The 21,426-nt window shown below is 41.4% G+C and overlaps 1 protein-coding gene across 3 annotated transcripts in view; it reads left to right on the forward strand.

The window, feature by feature from the left end:
• Positions 1–21,426, forward strand: part of LOC105466335 (S-adenosyl-L-methionine-dependent tRNA 4-demethylwyosine synthase TYW1) — a 252,872-nt gene that overhangs the window by 88,820 nt on the left and 142,626 nt on the right. For all 3 annotated transcript variants that reach the window (XM_071095310.1, XM_011715316.3, XM_071095311.1), the window contains one exon: positions 7,715–7,824. In XM_071095310.1, the coding sequence (XP_070951411.1) occupies positions 7,715–7,824 (110 nt within the window). The remainder of the gene's footprint in view (positions 1–7,714; positions 7,825–21,426) is intronic.

Raw genomic sequence — 21,426 nt, forward strand, 5'->3', positions numbered from 1 at the left:
TTTTTTTTTTTGGCAGAGTTTCACTGTTGCCTAGGCTGGAGTGCAGTGACACAGTTTTGGCCCACTGCAACCTCCATCTCCCAGGTTCAAGTGATTCTCCTGCCTCAGCCTCCTGAATAACTGGGATTACAGGCTTGTGCCACTACACATGGCTAATTTTTTATGTTTTCAGCAGAGATGGGGTTTCACCAAGTTGACCAGGCTGGCCTCAAACCCCTGACCTCAAGTAATCCACTGGCCTCAGCCTCCCAAAGTGCTGTGATTAAGCCTCATTCTTTTTTATAGGACTAAATAATATCCCATTGTGAATGTATATTACATTTCCTTTATCCATTTATCTGCTTATGGACACTTAGGTTGGTTCTATATCTTGGTGATTGTGAATAGTGCAATAAGCACGAGAGTGCATATATCTCTTCAACATATTGATTTCCTTTCTTTTGCATATATATTCAATAGTGGGGTTGCTGGATCATATGGAAGTTCTAGTTTTAGTTTTTTGAGGAATCTCCATATCACTTTCCATAATGACTGTAGTAGTTTGCGTTGCCAATAACAGTGTATAAGAGTTCCCTTTCTCCACATCCTTGTCAGCATTTGTTATTATTCAATAATAGTCATTCTGACTTGGGTGAGATGGAATCTCATTGTGTTTTTGATTTGCATTTCTCTGATGATTAGATGTTGAGCATTTAAAAATGTATCTGTTGGCCACTTGTATACGTTCTTCTGAGAAATGTGTATTTACATCATTCGCCCTTTTAAAAATCAGATTATTTGTGGGGTTTTTTTTTTTTTTTTTTTTGCTGTTGAGTGTTGGAAGTTTTTGTAAATTCTGGATATTAATCCCTTGTTCGATGAATGGTTTGGAAATATTTTCTGTCCTTCTGCAGGTTATCTCTTCACCCTGTTGATTGTTTCCTTTGCAGTGAAGCAGCTTTTTAGTTTGATATCATCCTATTTGTCTATTTGTTTTTACTTTTGTTGCCTGTAATTTTGAAGTTTTATTCATAAAATCATTGCCCAGACCAGTGTCCTAAAGTGTTTCCTCTGTTTTCACAGTATGTAATTTCACAGTTTCAGGTTTATGTAGGTAATCTGTTTTGAGTTGATTTTTGTATATTGTCTTTCCCCATTATATGACCTTGGCGCCTTTGTTGAAAGTTGATTTCCTGTAAATATTTGTATTTATTTCTGGATTCTCTGTTTTGTTCTATGAGTCTATGTGTCTGTTCTTATATGAATACCATGCTGCTTTGGTTACAATAGGTTTATAGTTTTTTGTTTGTTTGTTTGTTTTTTGAGATGGAGTCTCGTACTGTTGCCTGGGCTAGAGTGCAATGGTGTGATCTCAGCTCACTGCAACCTCCACCTGCCTGGTTCAAGTGATTTTCCTGCCTCAGCTTCCCGAGTAGCTGGGATTACGGGTGCCTGCCACCACTCCTGGCTAATTTTTTGTATTTTTAGTAGAGATTCGGTTTCACTATGTTGGCCAGGTTGGTCTTGAACTCCTGACTTTGTGATCCGCCCGCCTCAGCCTCCCAAAGTGCTGGGGTTACAGGCGTGAGCCACCATGCCCGGCTATAGTATATTTTGAAGTCATGTACTGTGATGCCTTGAGCTGTGTTCATTCTGCGTAGGATTTCTTTGGCTATTTGGGGATTTTAGTGGTTCCATGTGATTTTTAGAATTGTTTTCTATTTCTGTGAAAAATGTCTTTGGTGTTTTGATAGGGATTGCATCGAATCTGTAAATTGCTTTGGGTGGTATGATAACTTTAACTATATTTATTCTTCCAACCCATGGACATGGGATGTCTTTCCATTTTTTTGTGTGTGCTCTCTTCAGTTTCTTTCCTCAGTGATATGCAATTTTCTTTTCTTTCTTTTTTTTTTTTTTTTTGAGACGGAGTCTCTGTTACCCAGGCTGGAGTGCAGTGGCATGATCTCGGCTCACTGCAACCCCTGCCTCATGGGTTCAAGTAATTCCTCTGCCTCAGCCTCCTGAGTAGCTGGGATTACAGGCACCTGCCAGAACGCCCGGCTAATTTTTTGTATTTTTTTAGTAGAGACGGGGTTTCACCGTGTTAGCCAGGATGGTCTCGATCTCCTGACCTCATGATCCGCCCGCCTCGCCCTCCCAAAGTGCTGGGATTACAAGCGTGAGCCATCACACCCGGCCTGATATGCAATTTTCATTGCGGAGATCTTTTGCCTTCTTGGCCAGATTCAATTCTAAGTATTTTTTTGTGTGTGGCTATTCTAAGTGGAATTGCTTTCTTGATTTGCCTTTCAGATAGTGTATTATTGGTTTAGGGAAACGCTACTGATTTTTGTGTTGATTTTGTATCCTGCAACTTTACTACATTCGTCAGTTCTAAGAGTTTTTTGGTGTAGTTTCTAGGTTTTTCTTTATAAGAAAAGAAAAACCTAGGTTTTGTCTTTACAAGACACAGTCTTATATAGACTGTGTCTTATGCAAACCAGGACAATTTAACTTCCTTTTTTCCAATTTGGATGTCCATTATTTCTTTTTCTTGCCTTATTGCTCTGGGTAAGACTTCCAGTGCTATGTTGAATAAGAGTAGTGACACTGGGTATCTTTGTCTTCTGCCAGTCCTTAGTGGAAAAGCTTTCTACTTTTTTCCTCTTCAGTATAATGTTAGTTATGGGTTTGTTGTCTATGGCCTTTATTGTGTTGAAGTACATTCCATCTATACCTATTTTGCTGAGAATTTTTATTCTGAAGGGATGCTGAATTTTATCAAAGGCTTTTGTTTTTTGCATCCATTGAGATGATCATATGGATTTTGTCGATTTTGTTGAGGTGATATATCACATTTATTGATTTGTGCATACAATGCTTGTATCTTTGGGGACAATCCCGCTTGATTGTGGTGTATCATCTTTTTAATGTGCTGTTGGATTCTGTTTGCTAATATTTTTGTTGAGGATTTTTTTTTTTTTTTGGAGACGGAGTCTCGCTCTGTTGCCCAGGCTGGAGTGCAGTGGCGCATCTCAGCTCACTGCAAGCTCCACCTCCAGGGTTCACGCTATTCTCCTGCCTCAGCCTCCCAAGTAGCTGGGACTACAGGCGCCTGCCACCGCACATGGCTAATTTTTTTGTATTTTTAGTAGAGGCAGGGTTTCACTGTGTTATCCAGGATGGTCTCGATCTCCTGACCTCGTGATCCGCCCACCTCGGCCTCCCAAAATGCTGGATTACAGGCGTGAGCCACCTCACCTGGCCGAGGATTTTTATACCTTTATCAGGGATATTGGCATGCTATTTTCTTTTTTGTTGTGTTTTTGTCTTGTTTTGTTTTCAGAGTCATACTGGCCTCATGTAATGATGAGTTTCTAAGGATTTCTTCCCCCTTAATTTTTTGAAATAGTTTTGAAAAATATTAGTGTTAGGTGTGTGTGTGTGTGTATGTTGTATGTATGTGTGTGTGTTTGTGTGTGTGTGTGGTTTTTTTTTTGGTGGAATTTATCAGGGAAGCCATCTGGCCGTGTACTTTTCTTTGTTGGAAGACTTTTTATTATTGATGTATTCTTGTTAATGATCGGTTGAGGTTTTCTCTTTCTTCCTGGTTTGTTCTTGGTAGGTTGTGTGTGTACAGGAATTTCTACATTTCCTCTAGGTTTTCCAATTTGTTTGTGTACAGTTGGTTATCATAGTCTTTAATGATTCTTTGTATTCCTATCAGTAGTAATGTCTCTTTTTTTGTTTCTGATTGTATTTATTTGGCGCTTCTCTTTTTTTCTCGGTTAGTCTAATGGTTTGTCGATGTTTATCTTTTCAACAGACTTTCTGTTTTGTTGAGTTTTGTGTTTTTTTAGTCTCAATTTCATTTATTTTTGCTCTGATTATTATTTTTTTCTGTTCTAGTAATTTTGGGTTTGGTTTGTTTTGTTTTTGCTTTTCTAGTTCCCTGAAGTGCACTGTTAGATTGGTATTTGAAATCATTCTACATTTTTGATGTAGTTGTTTATTATTATAAACTTCGCTCTTAGTACTGCTTTTGCTCTGTCCCTTAAGTTTTGACGTTTGCTTCTGCTTTCATTTGTTTGAATACATTTTTAAATTTTCTTCTTGCTTTCTTCGTTGACTGTTTCTTCTTGCTTTCGTTGACTGTTTCTTCTTGCTTTCTTCGTTGGCTGTTCAAGAGTGTGCTATTCGGTTTCCATTACTTTGTATAGGTTCCAAAGTTCCTTTTGTGACTGATTTCTTGTTTTATTCCATTGTCCAAAAAGATATTTGATAGGATTTTTGAGACTAGTTTTGTGGCCTAAAATATGGTCTACCCTGGATAATATTTTATGTATGGATGAGAAGATTGTGTATTCTGCAGCTGTAGTATGAAATATTTTGTCAGTGTCAGGACAGTTTGGCCTATGGTTTAAATCTGGTGTTTCTTTATTGATTTTCTGTCTAGGTGATCTGTCCAATGCTGAGAGTGTGATGTTGATGCCCCCAACTGTTATGGCAGTAGAGTCTATCTTCCATTAGATCTCATAATGTTTGCTTTATATTTCACTGCTCCAGTGTTGGGTTCATAAATATTTACAGTTGTTGATCCTTTTGCTGCAGTGATTCCTTTATCATTATACAATGACCTTTTTCTTGGTCTCATTTTACAGTTTCTGACTTAAAGTCTATTTTATCTTATATAAGGATAGCTACCCTTGCTGGTTTTTTTTTTTTTTTTTTTTTTTTGAGATGGAGACCTGCTCTGTTGCCAAGGCTGGAGTGCAGTGGGGTGATCTTGGCTCACTGCAACTGCCGCCTCTGAGGTTCTCAAGCGATTCTCCTGCCTCAGCCTCCTGAGTAGCTGGGATTACAGGCGCCTGCCACCACGCCGGCTAATTTTTGTATTTGTAGTAGAGATGGGGTTTCACCACGTTGGCAAGGCTGGTCTCGAACTTCTGACCTCGTGATCCGCCCGCCTTGGCCTCCCAAAGTGCTGGGATTATAGGCGTGAGACACCGCACCTGGCTGCTTTTGGTTGGTGTGGTTTATATTTTTCCATCCCATTCACTTTCAGTCTGTGTATATCTTTACAGGTGAAGTGAGTTTCTTATAGGCAACAAATAGTTGGGTGTTTTTTTTTTTTTTTTTTTTTTTAATTCATTCAGCCAGTTTATATCTTTTAACAGGGGACTTTAATCCATATACATTCAAGGTTATTCATGTAGATGATGACTTACTCATGTTGTTTTGTATGTTGTTTTTGCTTTTTTACTCTCTTACTGTTTATTTTTGCAGTTTCGTGGTCTTCCATAGTGGTAACATTTGAATTCTTGTTTATTTTTCTCATTTGTATATTTGCCCTACCAGTGAGTTTATACTTTTGTGTGTTTTCATGATGGTAATTATCACTTTCACTTTCTGGTATAGGATTCCCTAAGCTTTTCTTGTAAGGCCAGTCTAGTGGTGATGAATTTCCTCAGTTTTCGCTTGTCTGGGGCAGGCTTTATTTCTCCTTCATTTCCAGAGGATAGCTTTGCTTGGTGGTCTTTTTTTTTTTTTCTTTCCAGCCCTTAGAATATATCATTCCATTTTCTCCTGGTTTGTGAGGTTTCTGCTGATAAATCTGCTGTTATTCTTATGGAGGTTTCCTTATATGTGACGTGATGCTTTTCAATTGCTGTTTTTAGAATTCTCTTTGTCATTTTCTTTTGATAGTTTGACTGTAATGTGTCTCAAGGAGGCTTTTTTTTTTTTTTTTTTTTTTTTTTGGGCATTCAATCCATTTGAGGAATTTTTAGCTTGCTTGATCTGAATGTCCATATCTCTCCCCAAATGTGGGAAGTTTTTAGCTGCTATTTCATTAAAACCTATTTACTTTTTCATGTCTTTTCCCACCTGTTCTCCATCTGGAATTCCTAAATGCAAACATTTATTCATGTAATGGTGTCCCATCTTTCCTGTAGGTTTTTTTCCTACGCCTCCTGCTGCTCCTCCTCCTCCTGCTCTTCCTCCTTCTCTCTCCTCTGTCCTTTCTTCCTTCTCCCGTCTTCTTCTTTTCTTCTTTATTTTTCTCCTTCTTCTTCTCTTCTCCTCCTCCTCCTTCTTTCTTCTTTCTCCTTTTCTTCTTTATTTCTTCTACTTCCTTCTTTTTGTTTTTTGGTCTGACTGGGTCATTTCAAAAGTCCTGTCTTCAAGTTCAGACATTCTTTGTTCTCCTTGATCTTGTATGTTGTTGAAGCTCTCAGTTATATTTATTTCATTCATCGAATTCTTCAGCTTCCAGTTTTCTGTTTGGCTCTTTTTTTTTGTGATATCTATACCTGTTGAATTTCTCATTTAGCTCATGAATTCTTTTCCTGATTTCATTGAATTGTCTATGTGTATTCTCTTGTATCTCTCTGAGTTTCCTTAAGATCATTATTTTAAATTCTATTACAGGCCTAGATTTTCCTTTCTTTCAGGTCTGTTACTGGAGAATTATCAAGTGTCGTGTTTTCTTGCTATTTCATGTTTTTGTTTTTTCCTACTCGATATCTGCACATCGGGTATAACAGTCACCTCTTCCACTTTTATGGAGTAGTTTTCACAGGGAAAGACTTTCCTGGAGAAGTATTTTATAGTGTTGGTTGAGTGGGGTGCTTTGACTTGTCTTCTAGACGGGGACAGTAGTGTAGTCTCCATGTGATTTCTTTGGCCATAATTGGTGCCTGTGGTTCTTGTGGTGAATGCCTCATTGGCCTGGACTGTGAGTATTTGTGGAGGCAGTGGCATGGCTTTGCTAGGGGCAGTATTGCTGGTCTTGCTGGTCCTTAGACCCTAGGGGAGCTTGTGCTATTTCTGGCAGCTCCGCTGCTTATGGGGGTAGTGTCTTCAGTGGTGCTGGTTTCTGGGCAGGATGGTCCTTGGGCCCTGAGGGGCCTGTGAGGCCCACGGTGGTTCTACCTGTCGGGAGGGTGAGATGGTTGGCAGTGGTGGACACTGGGGAGCTGGTGCTTGGGCTCTGCCATTGTGTCTGTCTTGGTGGTGGTCTCCTTTCTGGGCTTTGCTGCCTGTTTTTTTTTTTGGATTACAGGGTTCTGCGTGGGCTCAGGTGCTTGGGTATGGTTGTACCGCTAGGTATAGCTTGGGTTGTGGCATTGTCATCTTTTGTATGGCCGTGGAGTGATGACGGTGGGACGTCAAAAATATGGAGATACAGGGGCTTTGGCTCCCAGGGCAGGATACACTCTAGCAGTGGTTTTGGTCTCAAAATGGCATCGCGTTCTAGCTGCTTGGATCCCAGGTGGAGGTTCTTGTCCTTTCCCCAGGCCTGCATCAAGAGAAACTCATTCTCAGGCCCTGTCAGTGTGATTTCCAAGCAAGCGTTCCAGCTGTCCTCACTCACTTTATGAAGTGTTGACGTAGGTGACAGTAACATGGTGGTGACAGTTTGCCTTGTTTGCGTACGTCCATAGTTAACATGGTTAAAGCAGCAGAGAGCGTTCTGTCAATCTATAACCGGAGTTGAGTCAATTAGGTGCCCAACATCTCTGGGAAGAGTTGAATGATTTCTTTATTCACCCCTCTCTGTTAGGTGTCATGATTTAAAATAAGTTGGAAAATACTACTGTACATGGTTGAACTCTTAGGAGGAAACCAGTCCTGATTTTGTAATTTTAAAAAATGGGATGACTTTGTTGTAAATGACTAGCTCAGATCTTATTACAGAAGGGTCCTTTAGAACTTTGCATCTTGTTCCTAGGCACCACACCAACCCTGTGGGCACTGATTGGCGGTGGAAGATGGACCAGCCTGAAATGATCTTGAAGGAAGCCGTCGAAAACCATCAGAACATGATTAAGCAGTTTAAAGGTATTTTCTTTTCCCTCTACAGAGGAGTGCGCATGCCTGTTAATAGTCTGAGCCAGGTTGGCAGAAGAATTGCCTGTTTGGTAGGATTTTGTCCCCACTGGCAAATTTTCCTATAAGGAAGTGAAAACTTTGTGGAAATACATATATTTTGCCTTTTTAGCTTTTACATCCCATATGATGGAAGAACTAAAAATTTAAAGTGTAGCGACTTGGCCGGGTGTGATGGCTCACACCTGTAATCCCAGCACTTTGGGAGGCCAAGGTGTGCGGGCGGATCACCTGAGGTCAAGAGTTTGAGACCAGCCTGGCTAACATGGTGAAACCCTATCTCTACTAAAAATACAAAAATTAGCTGGGCATGATGGCGGGTGCCTGTAATCCCAACTACTTGGGAGGCCGAGGCAGGAGAATTGCTTGAACCCGGGAGGCAGAGGTTGCAGTGAGCCGAGATTGAGCCACTGCACTCCAACCTGGGCTACAACAGCAAAACTCCTCTCAAAAATACGTAAATAAATACATAAATAAAGTTTAGCAACTTATAATATGCTACATTCAGCTTGAAAGCTTTCCGTGGGAATGTACCATCAACCTTCCTAGAAACCTTTTGCTATTGTTCTGTCTTGCTGAGCTGAGCAGCCTTTTGAATGGATTGGAAATTTTAGGTTAGTGGAAAATCTTCAATAATGTTAGTTAGTGATGGGAAAACATTTTTGAATGAATGCCTTATTAAAGAAAGGAGGGATAATATAAATAGTTTCTTCCATATAATCCATAGTGATGTGGTAAAAATCAGCCACTCTGTTTTTTGAATTTCCTAATTTAATTCTGTCTCATATTAACAAATATTGGACTTCACTGGAGATCACTGGTTCTCAAACTTTATCATGCATCGGAATCATCTGGAGAGCTTGTTAAAACACAGATTGTTGGTTTCCTTTCCCAGAGATTGGGTCAGTAAGCCCAAGAGTATGCCTTTTTTCTTTCTTTCTTTTATTTTTTGGACAGGATCTCACTCTGTCGCCCAGGCTGGAGTGTGGTGGTGCCACCTTGGTTCATTGCAACCTTCACTTCCTGGGCTCAGATGATCCTCCCACCTCAGCCTCGCCTCCTGAATAGCTGGGGCTACAGGCGCAGGCCACCATGCCTGGCTAATTTTTTGTAAAAATGGGGTCTAGCCATGTTGCTCAGGCTGGTCTTGAACTCCTGGACTCAACCCATCCGCCTGCTTTGGCCTCCCAGAGTGCTGGGATTACAGGTGTGAGCCACCCGAGAATGTGCATTTCTAACAGGTTTCTGGTTGGCATTGATGTTGTTGAACTGGGGACCACACTTTGAGAATCACTACTGTACATGTGATGGTTTCATAAATCTACAACTGTAGGTGATGAATTGGAATTTGTTAGGTTCCCTGTTGAATCTGTATGCTCTGGTCTCTGCCTACCACTGGTGATTCCTTCTCTCCTGTATTCTTTCCTATCATATGCAACCATTAAAAAATAGTCCCAGCCAAGGCTATTTTAATATAGGCGCTCTTATGGTATTAATAGCACATATGGGAGTCTTTAGAAACCTCAGTAATTAGCATTCTGAAGATCAGGTGATTCTTTCATGTAAGGAAATTTGGTCTGTTCTGGCCAGTCATTCATAATATTATAATACTCCTTACCTCTTGATGTGGTTAGGCTTTGTCCCCCTCACCCAAATCTCATCTTGAATTCTAATGTCCATAATCCCCATAATCCCTCTGTGTCGAGAGAGACCAGGTGGAGGTAATTGAAACATGAGGGCCATTTCCCCCATGGTGTTCTCGCGATAGTGAGTTCTCACGAGATCTGATGGTTTTATGAGGGGCTCTTCCCCCTTCGCTCTGCACTTCTCTTTCTTGCTGCCTTGGGAAGAAGGTGCCTTGCTTCCCCTTTGCCTTCTGCTGTGATTGTAAATTTCCTGAGGCCTCCCCAGCCATGCTGAACTGTGAGTCAATTAAACCTCTTTCCTTTATAAATTACCCCATCTTGGGCAGTTCTTTATAGCAGTATGAAAAATGGGCTCATACTTATTTCTCATTCTTATGAGAAATGGAGAAGAGTCATGCAAATAATGGTTCAAGATCAATAGTAATTTGTAAAAGATAATTAGTCAATAGGCCAGGTGCGGTGCCTCATGCCTGTAATCCCAGGACTTTGAGAGGCTGAGGTAGGTGGATCACCTGAGGTCAGGAGTTTGAGAACAGAAATTAGCCAGGCATGGTGGTGTGCGCCTTTTAATCCCAGCTACTTGGGAGGCTGAGGCAGGAGAATCGCTCGAACCCAGGAGGCAGAGGTTGCAGTGAGCTGAGTTCACACATCACTGGACTGCAGCCTGGGTGACAAAGCCAGACTCCATCTCAAAAAAAAAAAAAAAAAAAAATCAATAATTATACTTTTATGCTTTATGAATTTTCTAGGGAAAGTTGACCTGTGCATATTTGTGTATATTTGTGTGTGGACTGACTTTTTTTTGTACATTTACAAAGATGCTAATGATTATTTTAATTTCTCATCTTGATTTTTAGTTTCAAGCATTTTTCGATGGCGGGATGTAGGGGTACAAATTACATTCTCATATTGGATAAAGCAGTGTCTGTTACCAGTGTTTTGGAAAATTAAATGAAACTATTGGTAAAGAACTAGTAAGCCCCACATCTGGAATTTGACTGGCTTTTCCTAACTCATTGTTGGTTTAGTTAATAATTGGTTGTCGATCTTCAAGTAAGCTATATGTCTTTTTAATAAATTTCAAGGCAAAGTCTTATTTTGCTTTGGAGAGTGTGTTAGGGTTCTCCAGCAAAACAGAACCAATGGGTGTGTGTGTATGTGTATGTGTATGTGTATGTGTATGTGTATGTGTATGTGTGTGCGTGTGTGAAGGGAGAGACAGAAACAGAGACTGAGATTGAGATTCATTTGTTCATTTTTAGGAGTTGGCTCACGAATTTGTGGAGGCTTGGTGAGTTCAACATTTCATGGGTTGACTGGCAAGTTGGAGACTCAGAGAAGAGTGGGAATTCAAGTTCAAAGGCATTCTCCTGGCAGAATTCCTTCTTGCTTGGAACAGGTCAATCTTTTTATATTAAAGCCTTCAAGTGATTGGATGAGGTCCATCCACATTATGACGGGCAATCTACTTTACTGAAAGCCCAGCAATTTAAATGTTAATCTCATCCAACAAACACCTCCACAGAAACATCCGGAATAATGGCTGAACAAATATCTGGACGCTGTGACCCAGACAGGTTGACACATAAAATTAACCATCATAGATAGTAATAGCAGAAGCAGGAAATGCCAGTACTTTTATTTTTATATGAAGTTGATTTTTGAGTTAGTGCTTAAGGAGCTAATGGGATGATGACTGAGGATGTGTGTTTCCTGGACATCCTGGAGTCTCCTTGAATGAACTGTGTCTTGGGCAGTTTGTGTGAGGAGGAATCAGCCCTGCCCTGAGGAGTAGACACCTTCGTTTCTGTGTGCTGAGATGTCCGTCATACAGAATGACGATCTGAGTTTTGATAGTAATTTTTCTGACAGGAGTGTTTTTGCAAATGCACTTTAAATGGAAATATGTAATGAATAAACCATAAGGTAGACTTTGTTGATGTTAATAAAATGTGTTAGGTGAGTTCTGTGAGCACGTGTTTTTCATTGTCTGCCGGGGCTGTTGTGGGACTTGTCCTGTGCAGAAAGGGGTGTCCAGTAGTGACCTTAGACTTACGTTAATCAGCAGGCATCTCAAATGGTTTGTCTATGGGTTCTTATGATGCAAGGAAATCAAAAAGAGTTTTAAAATTTAGATTCTCGGCTGGGCTCGGTGGCTCACGCCTGTAATCCCAAGACTTTGGGAGGCTGAGGCGGGCGGATCACGAGATCAGGAGATTGAGACCATCCTGGCTAACACGGTGAAACCCCGTCTCTACTAAAAATACAAAAAAATTAGCCAGGCGTGGTGGCAGGCACCTGTAGTCCCAGCTACTCTGGAGGCTGAGGCAGGAGAATGGTGTGAACCCAGGAGGTGGAGCTTGCAGTGAGCCAAGATTGTGCCACTGCACTCCAGCCTGGGCAACAGAGCGAGACTGTCTCAAAAAAAAAAAAAAAAAAAAAATTGAAAAAAAAATTTAGATTCTTTTGAGGGATGATAGGATGCAGGATAGCAGAGAGAAAGACTAGAGCATGTCTATGGATGTGTGAATCCTGAGTAGGCATTAGAATGCATAAGACAGAAGGAATGATCCCCAGAAATTCAACAACTGCCACCAATTTCACTCTTTAAAATGGTATTTATATAGTATCTATTTTACCCTGGTAATTCCTACAAAGGATTTTTTTTTTTTTTTTCATATCTGAATGGATTGACTTGTTAACATGTTACCATGTCAGCAAAACGTTGGTGTATTTAATCAGCAACAAATTTGCTGGAAGGGTTTTCAGAGTGGAACGGGTTGATACTTGTGCACTGATGCTCTTCAGGTTAGCAAAGCAGTTTTTCTTGAAGCTAGCAGAAAACAGGTGCATGTTTGAAGGTGCGAAGGGTGTAGACAGGTCAGCACATAGGCATAAGAGAGCCTCATTTGTTTTATTTTTATTTTATTTTACTTTATTTATTTACTTGGAGACAGGGTCTCACTCTGTCGCCCAAGCTGGAGTGCAGTGGCACAATCTTGACTCACTGCAACCTCTGCCTCTTGGGCTCAAGTGGTCCTCCCACCTCAAGTAGCTGGAACTACAGGTACATGCTACCACGCTTCAGCTAATTTTAAAATTTTTAATAGAGATGGGTTCCACCTAATATTGCCCAGGCTGGTCTTGAACTCCTGGGCTCAAGTAATCCTTCTGGCTGGCCCTCCCAAAGTGCTGGGATTATAGGCATGAGCCACCGTGCCTGGCTCTCATTTGTTTTACATTTTCACAGTGAATGAGAGATCACTTAATTTGCGATTTTTGGGCCCTGGTTTTGTTTAATGCTTTTTTCTGTGTTCCAGGTTAGGTTAAACAAGCCATTGTTTTTGAAAATCCATCTTAATGCTATGATAGTCATAGTAAATCTTGCTGTAAAATTATAATAGCAAAGAAAAAAAAAACCCTAATTAGTAAAGGGTAAAGTGTATAATTTGTAAGAATCCAGAGCCCTTCTGGAAAACTGGTGGTAGTCTGTAACACTTCAAAGAAAAAAATGTTATGTGATTTCTTTTAAAATGATAACTTTGACAGCATTATAGAAATTTAGTACTTCAGAATATTGATTGTATTTTCGGTTCTCTTGGCAACAAGTAATTTCAACTGAAAAAGACCGTGAAGGGATAGGGTCTTGTTCTGTTGCCCAGGCTGGAATGCAATGGCATGATCATAGCTCACTGCAGCCTCGACCTCCTGGGCTCAAGCAATCCTCCTGTCTCAGCCTCTCAGATAGCTGGGATTACAGGCACATACTACCAAACTCAGCTAATATTTTTAAAAACATTTTTGTAGATATGGGGGTCTCACTATGTTGCCCAGTCTGATCTCGAACTCCTGGGCTCAAGCAATCCTTCAGCCTCAGCCTCCCAAAGTGCTGGGATTATAGGTGTGAACCACTGCACCTGGCCTTAATTTTCATTTTAATAATACTGTATCTATGGGAATACAAATTTCAGGCTTAAACAGAAATGCTTAGGAACAGAATTCTTGTATAAATTGGCAATTATAGGCTATTTTCAAAGGCTTGAAGGCATTTCCTTCGTAGTTCATGATATTCCCGGTATCTCTACTTTGGCCTCTTTTTGGAGGTCCACTCTTAGCTCATTAATTATTTCCCTCACTCTGGCTTGGAGAGTCCTTTGCTTTCTAGTGTGAGTTCCCACCCTATGACAAAGAACACCTGCTGTCTGTCCTGGGTCTGGTTCAATTGTGTGTAAGGTGGAACTGGCTGTGGGGACTGTTGCTTGTTGTCTGAGTTCCCCAACTGGAGCTAAGTGGCCAGTCCTGAGCAGCTTTGGAAGATCATTCCTGATGTTTTCGATGCTTCTCTTTTGTGTTCTTAATTCTGAGGGTAGTCATTGTCTTTTCAGTTATTTCACTGAGTTATAAAAATATCTTTCTTTTCCTGACCGTTATTAGCTTTCCTTTTATATACATACAAAATTAACTTTACATTGATTAAAAGTGGGTCAGAATTTCAGTGCCACTCAGTGTCTATTCAAAATGCTGCCTGCCCCCTTCTAAGTACTACCATGGCAGGGAGAAATAGTTCCCAGAAAATCGGACAGAGGTTTCTTTAGCTCAGTTTTCCACCCATTCAGCAAACATCAAATGATTACGCCATCTTTGTCAGGAACGTCCTCGGTACTAAAGCTGCAAAAGTGAAAAAGACATCATTTATTGCTAGGTGTTTTTATCTATACTTTAAGCTAGAAGCGAAGTACTGCAAGAAATAAAAGATCTCCAACAGATGGTTTTCACAAACTAGGTATGCTAACATACACATCATAAAGAAAATGTAGAGGTGGGGAAGAGAACAACACCTGTTAATCGTTTTCTGAAACTTATTTATGAGAAACCTCAAGTGGAGTATCTATATCAGACAGGTATTATTTATGACTTTTAGTCAGGACGGGTCATTGGGAAGATTTTTGGCCAGGAACTGCATTGTTATGAGAAGAAAGAAGAGAATGTTTTATTTCTGATCGGCCCAAACTTAAGAAATAGGAAGATACCGAGCATTACATTGTGTTTGTGTGTTATTTGGTTTATCGCTATGACATTAGGATGAAAATTTTTAGAATCTTAAGTTCTGGCTTTGTCATCTTTCAATGAGATGAAGTACGTTTGTTAGTTAATCTGCTGACTGTAATTGTGATTATCCAAGATCAGGAAGCTGTTCAGAAAAAGAAAAATGTCAGAAAACTTGCTTAACCAAAAAAACCAAATAACCAGAATAACAAAGCAGAGTTTAGTTGTGAGAGGGTTAAGATTTGGGCACCATGAAGAGAACAGATCGTGTGTATGTGCATGTGCATGCGTGTGCATGCGTGCGTGTGTGTGTGTGTATGAGTGTGAGATAATGGGAAACAGCACTATAGATTTGCTGTTAAAATGTCCTGTGTCTCATGTGGACTGTTTCTTTCTTCTCCAGGAACCCTTTCCATTAGAAATTTAGAGGCTGTTATCAGAGAAATGCAAATCAAAACCGCAATGTGATACCGTCTCACACCAGTTAGAATGACGATCATTAAAAAGTCAGTAAACAACAGGTGCTGGAGAGGATGTGGAGAAATAGGAACACTTTTACACTGTTGGTGGGAGTGTAAACTAGTTCAACCATTGTGGAAGACAGTGTGGCAATTCCTCAAGGATCTAGTACTAGAAATTCCATTTGACCCAGCTATCCCATTACTGGGTATATACCCAAAGGATTATAAATCATGCTGGTATAAAGACACATGCACACGTATGTTTATTGCGGCACTATTCACAATAGCAAAGACTTGGAATCAACCCACATGTCCATCAATGATAGACTGGATTAAGAAAATGTGGCACATATACACCATGGAATACTATGCAGCCATAAAAAAGGATGAATTCATGTCCTTTGTAGGGACATAGATGAAGCTGGAAACCGTCATTCTGAGCAAACTATTGCAAGAACAGAAAACCAAACACCGCATGTTCTCAGTCATAGGTGGGAATTGAACAACGACAACACTTGGACACAGGGTGGGAAACATCACACACCAGGGCCTGTCGTGGGGTCGGGGGCGGGGGGAGGGATAGCATTAAAAGATATACCTAATGTAAATGACGAGTTAATGGGTGCAGCACACCAACATGGCACATGTATACGTATGTAACAAACCTGCACGTTGTACACATGTACCCTAGAACTTAAAGTATAATTAAAAAAAAATAAAAAAAGAATTTAGAGGCTGTTTCAATTTCTGTCATATTTCCTTGAAGACAGTGCAAGAAGACATGAAATGGAGTCCTTGAGGCCTTGTTTTTGGGAGGACCAGTATAACAGCCTCTGGCAGAGAGCAAGAAATAGAAACATGCTCTTATGAAGGAGAGAACCAGTGTTTTACATATGCTTCTCCATCCCTTACTTGTGAGAGAATCAGGATAACTTGAACATCTAAGAATCCATTACTTTAAAAAGTTTATCATCAATAATTCTTTTGTCTTGTATTTTGTTTGTTTTTGTGATTGTCGAAATGGGGGAATATGATTATGATATATATATATATATATATATATATTTTTTTTTTTTTTTGAGACGGAGTCTTGCTCTGTCGCCCAGGCTGGAGTGCAGTGGCTGGATCTCAGCTCACTGCAAGCTCCGCCTCCCGGGTTTACGCCATTCTCCTGCCTCAGCCTCCCAAGTAGCTGGGACTACAGGCGCCCGCCACCACGCCCGGCTAGTTTTTTGTATTTTTTTAGTAGAGACGGGGTTTCACCGTGTTAGCCAGGATGGTTTCGATCTCCTGACCTCATGATCCACCCGTCTCGGCCTCCCAAAGTGCTGGGATTACAGGCTTGAGCCACCGCGCCCGGCCGATTATGATATTTTTATTTGTAGTTTTCTGGAAAGGATGGCATTGGTGTCTCTGCTTCTAGGTTTCCTCCTGTCCTCCCTGGCTGCTCTGTGGTAGTGCCCTTTGTCGATCCCTCTTCCTCTCCCCAGAACTGTGAGTGTCGTAGGACTCAGTCCATGGCCCTCCTCCCTGTTCTGTTATCCCAAAGGCTTGCTTTGTCTGAGTGGATGGCAGCCATGTCGCTCGGGCCGAACATTTTGTAGAAATCATTGAGCCCTCTCACTCTCTCATACCCTACATCCAGTCCATTTGAAAATCCCTCTTGACGATACCTTCAAAGTCGAGTCAGCTGATTGACTTTGCCACCTCCACTATCGTGCCACCTTTACCGTCACCACCTTGGTCCAAGCCACCATTTCCTTTTTGTATTATATTACAGTCTGTTGGCAGATTATCCTCGCTCCTTGCCCCTCTGTTCTCAGTGGAGAAACTGATGTGATCTACTTAAAACAAAAATTAGTTTATGCCACCTTTTTCTCAAAATCCTGCATTGGCTACCCATGTGACTCAGGTTCCCTAGACATAATCAGGCAGGCTTCCACCTTGGCGTCTTTCCTCTGACTATAATGTTCTCTTCTCTTCCCTCTTTGCACTCTTGGCCCACTCCCTCACCTCCTCCAACTACACTCCCCTTTTCAGCAAGACTTATCCTGACCAGTCTGATTGACAGGGCACCTGCCTCTTTTTCTTTTTGGCACCCCACATCTTCATTGCCCTGCTCTTTCTTTTCTTTTATCACCTTTTTTTTTTTTTTTGGAAACAGAATCTGGCGGCTGGAGTACAATGGTGAGATCTTGGCTCACTACAACCTCCGCCTCCTGGGTTCGAGTGATTTTCCTGGCCCAGCCACCCGAGTAGCTGGAATTACAGGCACCTGCCACCACGCCCGGCTAATTTTTTTATATTTTTAGTAGAGAGGGAGTTTCACCACGTTGGTCAGGCTGGTCTCGAACCCCTGACCTCATGATCCGCCCACCTCAGCCTCCCAAAGTGCTGGGATTACAGGCGTGAGCCACCACGTCCGGCCGAAAACTTCATCTTTACCAAAAATTAAAAAAAAAGAAGCCGAGTGTGGTGGCACATGCCTGTGGTCCCAGCAACTAAGGAGGTGGAGGTGGGAGGATCACCTGAACCCAGGAGATTGAGGCTGCAGTCAGCTTGATAACATCACTGCACTCCAGCCTGAGCGACAGAGGGAGACCCTGTCCAAAGAAAAATAATATAATTGAATTTATTTTTCAGTTCACAAAATGATTTGTAGCCAGCACGTTTTGAATGATTATGTGCTGGGCCTGGCACCCCATTAAGTATTTCATGTAGCTTATTTCATTTAATTTTTTTTTTTTTTTTTGAGACGGAGTCTCGCTCTGTCGCCCAGGCTGGAGTGCAGTGGCCGAATCTCAGCTCACTGCAAGCTCCGCCTCCCGGGTTTACACCATTCTCCTGCCTCAGCCTCCTGAGTAGCTGGGACCACAGGTGCCCGCCACCTCGCCCGGCTAGGGTTTTTTTTTTTTGTATTTTTTTAGTAGAGACGGGGTTTCACCGTGTTAGCCAGGATGGTCTCGATCTCCTGACCTCGTGATCCGCCCACCTCGGCCTCCCAAAGTGCTGGGATTACAGGCTTGAGCCACTGCACCCGGCCTGTTTCATTTAATTGTTATAATAGCTGTATGTGTATGTGTAAAATCTCCATTTTAAAGATTAGGGAATGGGCTTGGAGAGGGTGAGAGAGGTTTGACCAAGGATATAAAACTAGCTTCACGGTAGAGCTCGAGTGTGAACCCAGTGCATCTGAATCCCAGGGGCCAGGGCCTAACCGATACTCCTTTCACTTTCTGAGTTTTAGGTTGGTTTTGGAGTTCAGGTTCAACCTGCCTTTCTGCTCATCTGCTCATGGAGGGGGGATTATAGTTAATGATACGCTTTTTCCAAAAGCAAATGTTATGCTTAATGCTGAGTTGTCTTGGCAACATAGAATGAGCTTAAGGATCAAATTTTATTTAAAAACCTTGTTTTACTTGAGTTAAGATCTTAGATTTCAATAACCTAAAAAATTATTCACCCATCCAAAAATACTGACATGAAATACATTCTTACAGTTGCAGTTAGACAGTCATAAAAGAAGGCATCACCTGTCATGCTTAGATTGTTTTCATTTTGGTCTGTAGTCTGTTGCTTTGATCTCTTGGGTATTTACTTGCACTTTCTCTTTTATTTTATTTATTATTTTGTATTAGGGGTACATGTGCATGTTCTTTACATCAGTGTATTGTGTACCATGGGAATTGGGCTTCTTGCATACCCATTACTCAAATAGTGAACATTGTACCTGTTGGGCAATTTTTCAACTCTCACCCCGTCCCATCCTCTTTTGGAGTCTCTAGTGTCTATTATTCCATCTTTAGGTCCATGTGTACCCATTGGTTAGCTCCCACTTAAAAGTGGCAACGTGTGATATTTGATGTTCTGTTTTTTTAGTTCACCTAGGATGATGGCCTCCAGCTTCATCCATGTTCCTGTAAAGGACATGATTTTGTTCATTTTTGTGGCTGTATAGTATTCCAGGGTGTATATGTACCATATTTTCTTTATCCAGTCAACCATTGATGGACACTTAGGTTGGTTTCATGACTTTCAGCTATTGTGAATAGTGCTGCGATCAACATACGAGTGGGTACAGGTGTTTTTTTAATATAATGATTCCTTTTCCTTTGGATAGATACCTGGTAATGGGATTGCCGGGTTGAATGGTAGTTCTATTTTTAGTTCTTTGAGAAATCTCTCCAAAGAGGTTGACCTAATTTACATCCCCACCAACAGTGTGTAAGCGTTCCCTTTTCTCTGCGTCCACGCCAATATGTGTTGTTTTACTTTTTAGTAATAGCCATTCTGATTAGTATAAGATGATATCCCATTGTAATTGTAATTTTGCATTTCTCTGCAAATGATTATTAGTGATGTTGAGTGTGTTTTTCACATTACTTACACTTTCTTATTTCTAAGGTATGGGAGAAAGAAAGAATGTATGTGTGTGTGTGTGTGTGTGTGTGTGTGTGTCAAGCACACCTGACACCAATACCTTAACTTAAACATACCTGGAGAATGACTGTATGTTCTAAGAAGAGTATGTGTTCTGAGCTCTGAACTAGGAGATCCAGGAGTGGCCAACCTGGGGATTCATTCTCTTTGTTTTTTTCTGTGAAGGTTTTATTTGGGCAACAGAATGAGAGAACCTCATTTTCTATCTATGAGGAACATCTGAACCCCTAGCCCTTCCTGTGGAATGCAGGTCATGCAGGGGATCAAAGCCCTTTGTTTTGGGTTACATAAAGTGGTGCCTGGTGGGGATTGCTAGTGGGGCCAGGGGGTACTAAGTGAAATGCTGTATAAACTACATGATTTTTTTTTTTTTTTTTCAGACAGGGTCTTGCTCTGTCGCCCAGGCTAGAGTGCAGTGGTGCAATCTCGGCTCACTGCAACCTCTACCTCCCGGGTTCAAGCGATTCTTCTGCCTCAGTGTCCTGAGTAGCTGGGACTACAGGCGTGCATCATCATGCCTGGCTAATTTTTATGTTTTTAGTAGAGATGGGGTTTTGCCATGTTGGCCAAGCTGGTCTTGAACTCCTGACCTCAAGTGATCCACTGGCCTCGGCCTCCCAAAGTGCTAGGATTACAGGCATGAGCTGCCGTGCCCAGCCAAACTGCATGCTTTTTTACAAGCAATTGTGGTTCTCCTGCCCAGCCCACTGCCACTGGACTGCCCTGTTTGTGAGTCCTTTCAATAAACCCTACGTCTTGGCCGGGTGTGGTGGCTCACGCCTGTAATCCCAGCACTTTGGGAGGCTGAGGTGGGCGGATCACGAGGTCAAGAGTTTGAGACCAGTCTGGCCAACATAGTGAAACCTCGTCTCTACGAAAAAAAAAAAAAGAAAATTAGCCGGGCTTGACGGTGTGCACCTGTAATCCCAGCTACTGGGGATGCTGAGGCAGGAAAATCGCTTGAACCCGGGAGGCAGAGGTTGCAGTGAGCTGAGATTGCGCCATCGCACTCTTGCCTGGGCAACAGTGTGAGACTCTGTCTCAACAACAATAACAACAACAGCCCCTATGTCTTGTTCACTGGCTCTGAATCTCTTTGCCGGCCCCTCACAGGTGGTGCTATCCCTAGTGAAGTCAATCAGGGCCTGGCGGAATGGTAAAATAAAATCACTTTCAGAAAACTATGGCACAACTGAGCAGTGAAATTTAACTTTATTTCGCCCACGTTCTTTGTTATTGTTGTTAAGGTGACAGTGACTGGGATCGAATCAGTTTCATAAACCAGGATAAAGGTGGTAATAGCAAATCCTTAATGAACGTTTCTTGTATGCCAGACACTCCGCTAAGGCCTTTACGTGCATTATCTCATTTAATCCCAACAAAAATTCTTCAAGGTACTTACTGTTTGCTGCTAAGAAAGTTATATTTCAAAGATGGTCAATGAGAGTCAGAGAAGACACATGAACATGCTTCTCCCCCAGGCCCAGGCTCCATGAGGAATCCTTATCCTGCAGAGAGAATATATTATTCAAAAGGAACCTAGAAATAATTGATTTAGAACTATCAGGAGTCAAGGAGATATATATTTTTTATTTGTTTTTTTCAAATCTTAAGTTCAGGGGTACAAGTGCAGGTTTGTTCTGTAGGTAAACTTGTGTCATGGGGGTTTGCTGTACAGATTATTTCATCACCCAGGTATTAAGCCTAGTACCCATTAGTTATTTTTCCTGATCCTCTCCCTCCTCCCACCCTCCATCCTCTGATAGGCCCCAGTGTGTGTCATTCCCCTCTATGTGTCCATGTGTTCTTAGGATATGTATTTTTGCCTATTTACACAAGTCTTTCACGTTCTCTGTTAGACTGAAGGACTTTTAGGACAGTGTATCTCTTAATGCCTTCTACATTGAGTCAAGAGTAGTGCCTGTCAAACCAAGCTGCATGCTGGAATCACACGGAGAGCC

This window comes from Macaca nemestrina, chromosome 4 (assembly GCF_043159975.1).
Source record: "Macaca nemestrina isolate mMacNem1 chromosome 4, mMacNem.hap1, whole genome shotgun sequence".
In the NCBI taxonomy this organism is placed as follows: domain Eukaryota; kingdom Metazoa; phylum Chordata; class Mammalia; order Primates; family Cercopithecidae; genus Macaca; species Macaca nemestrina.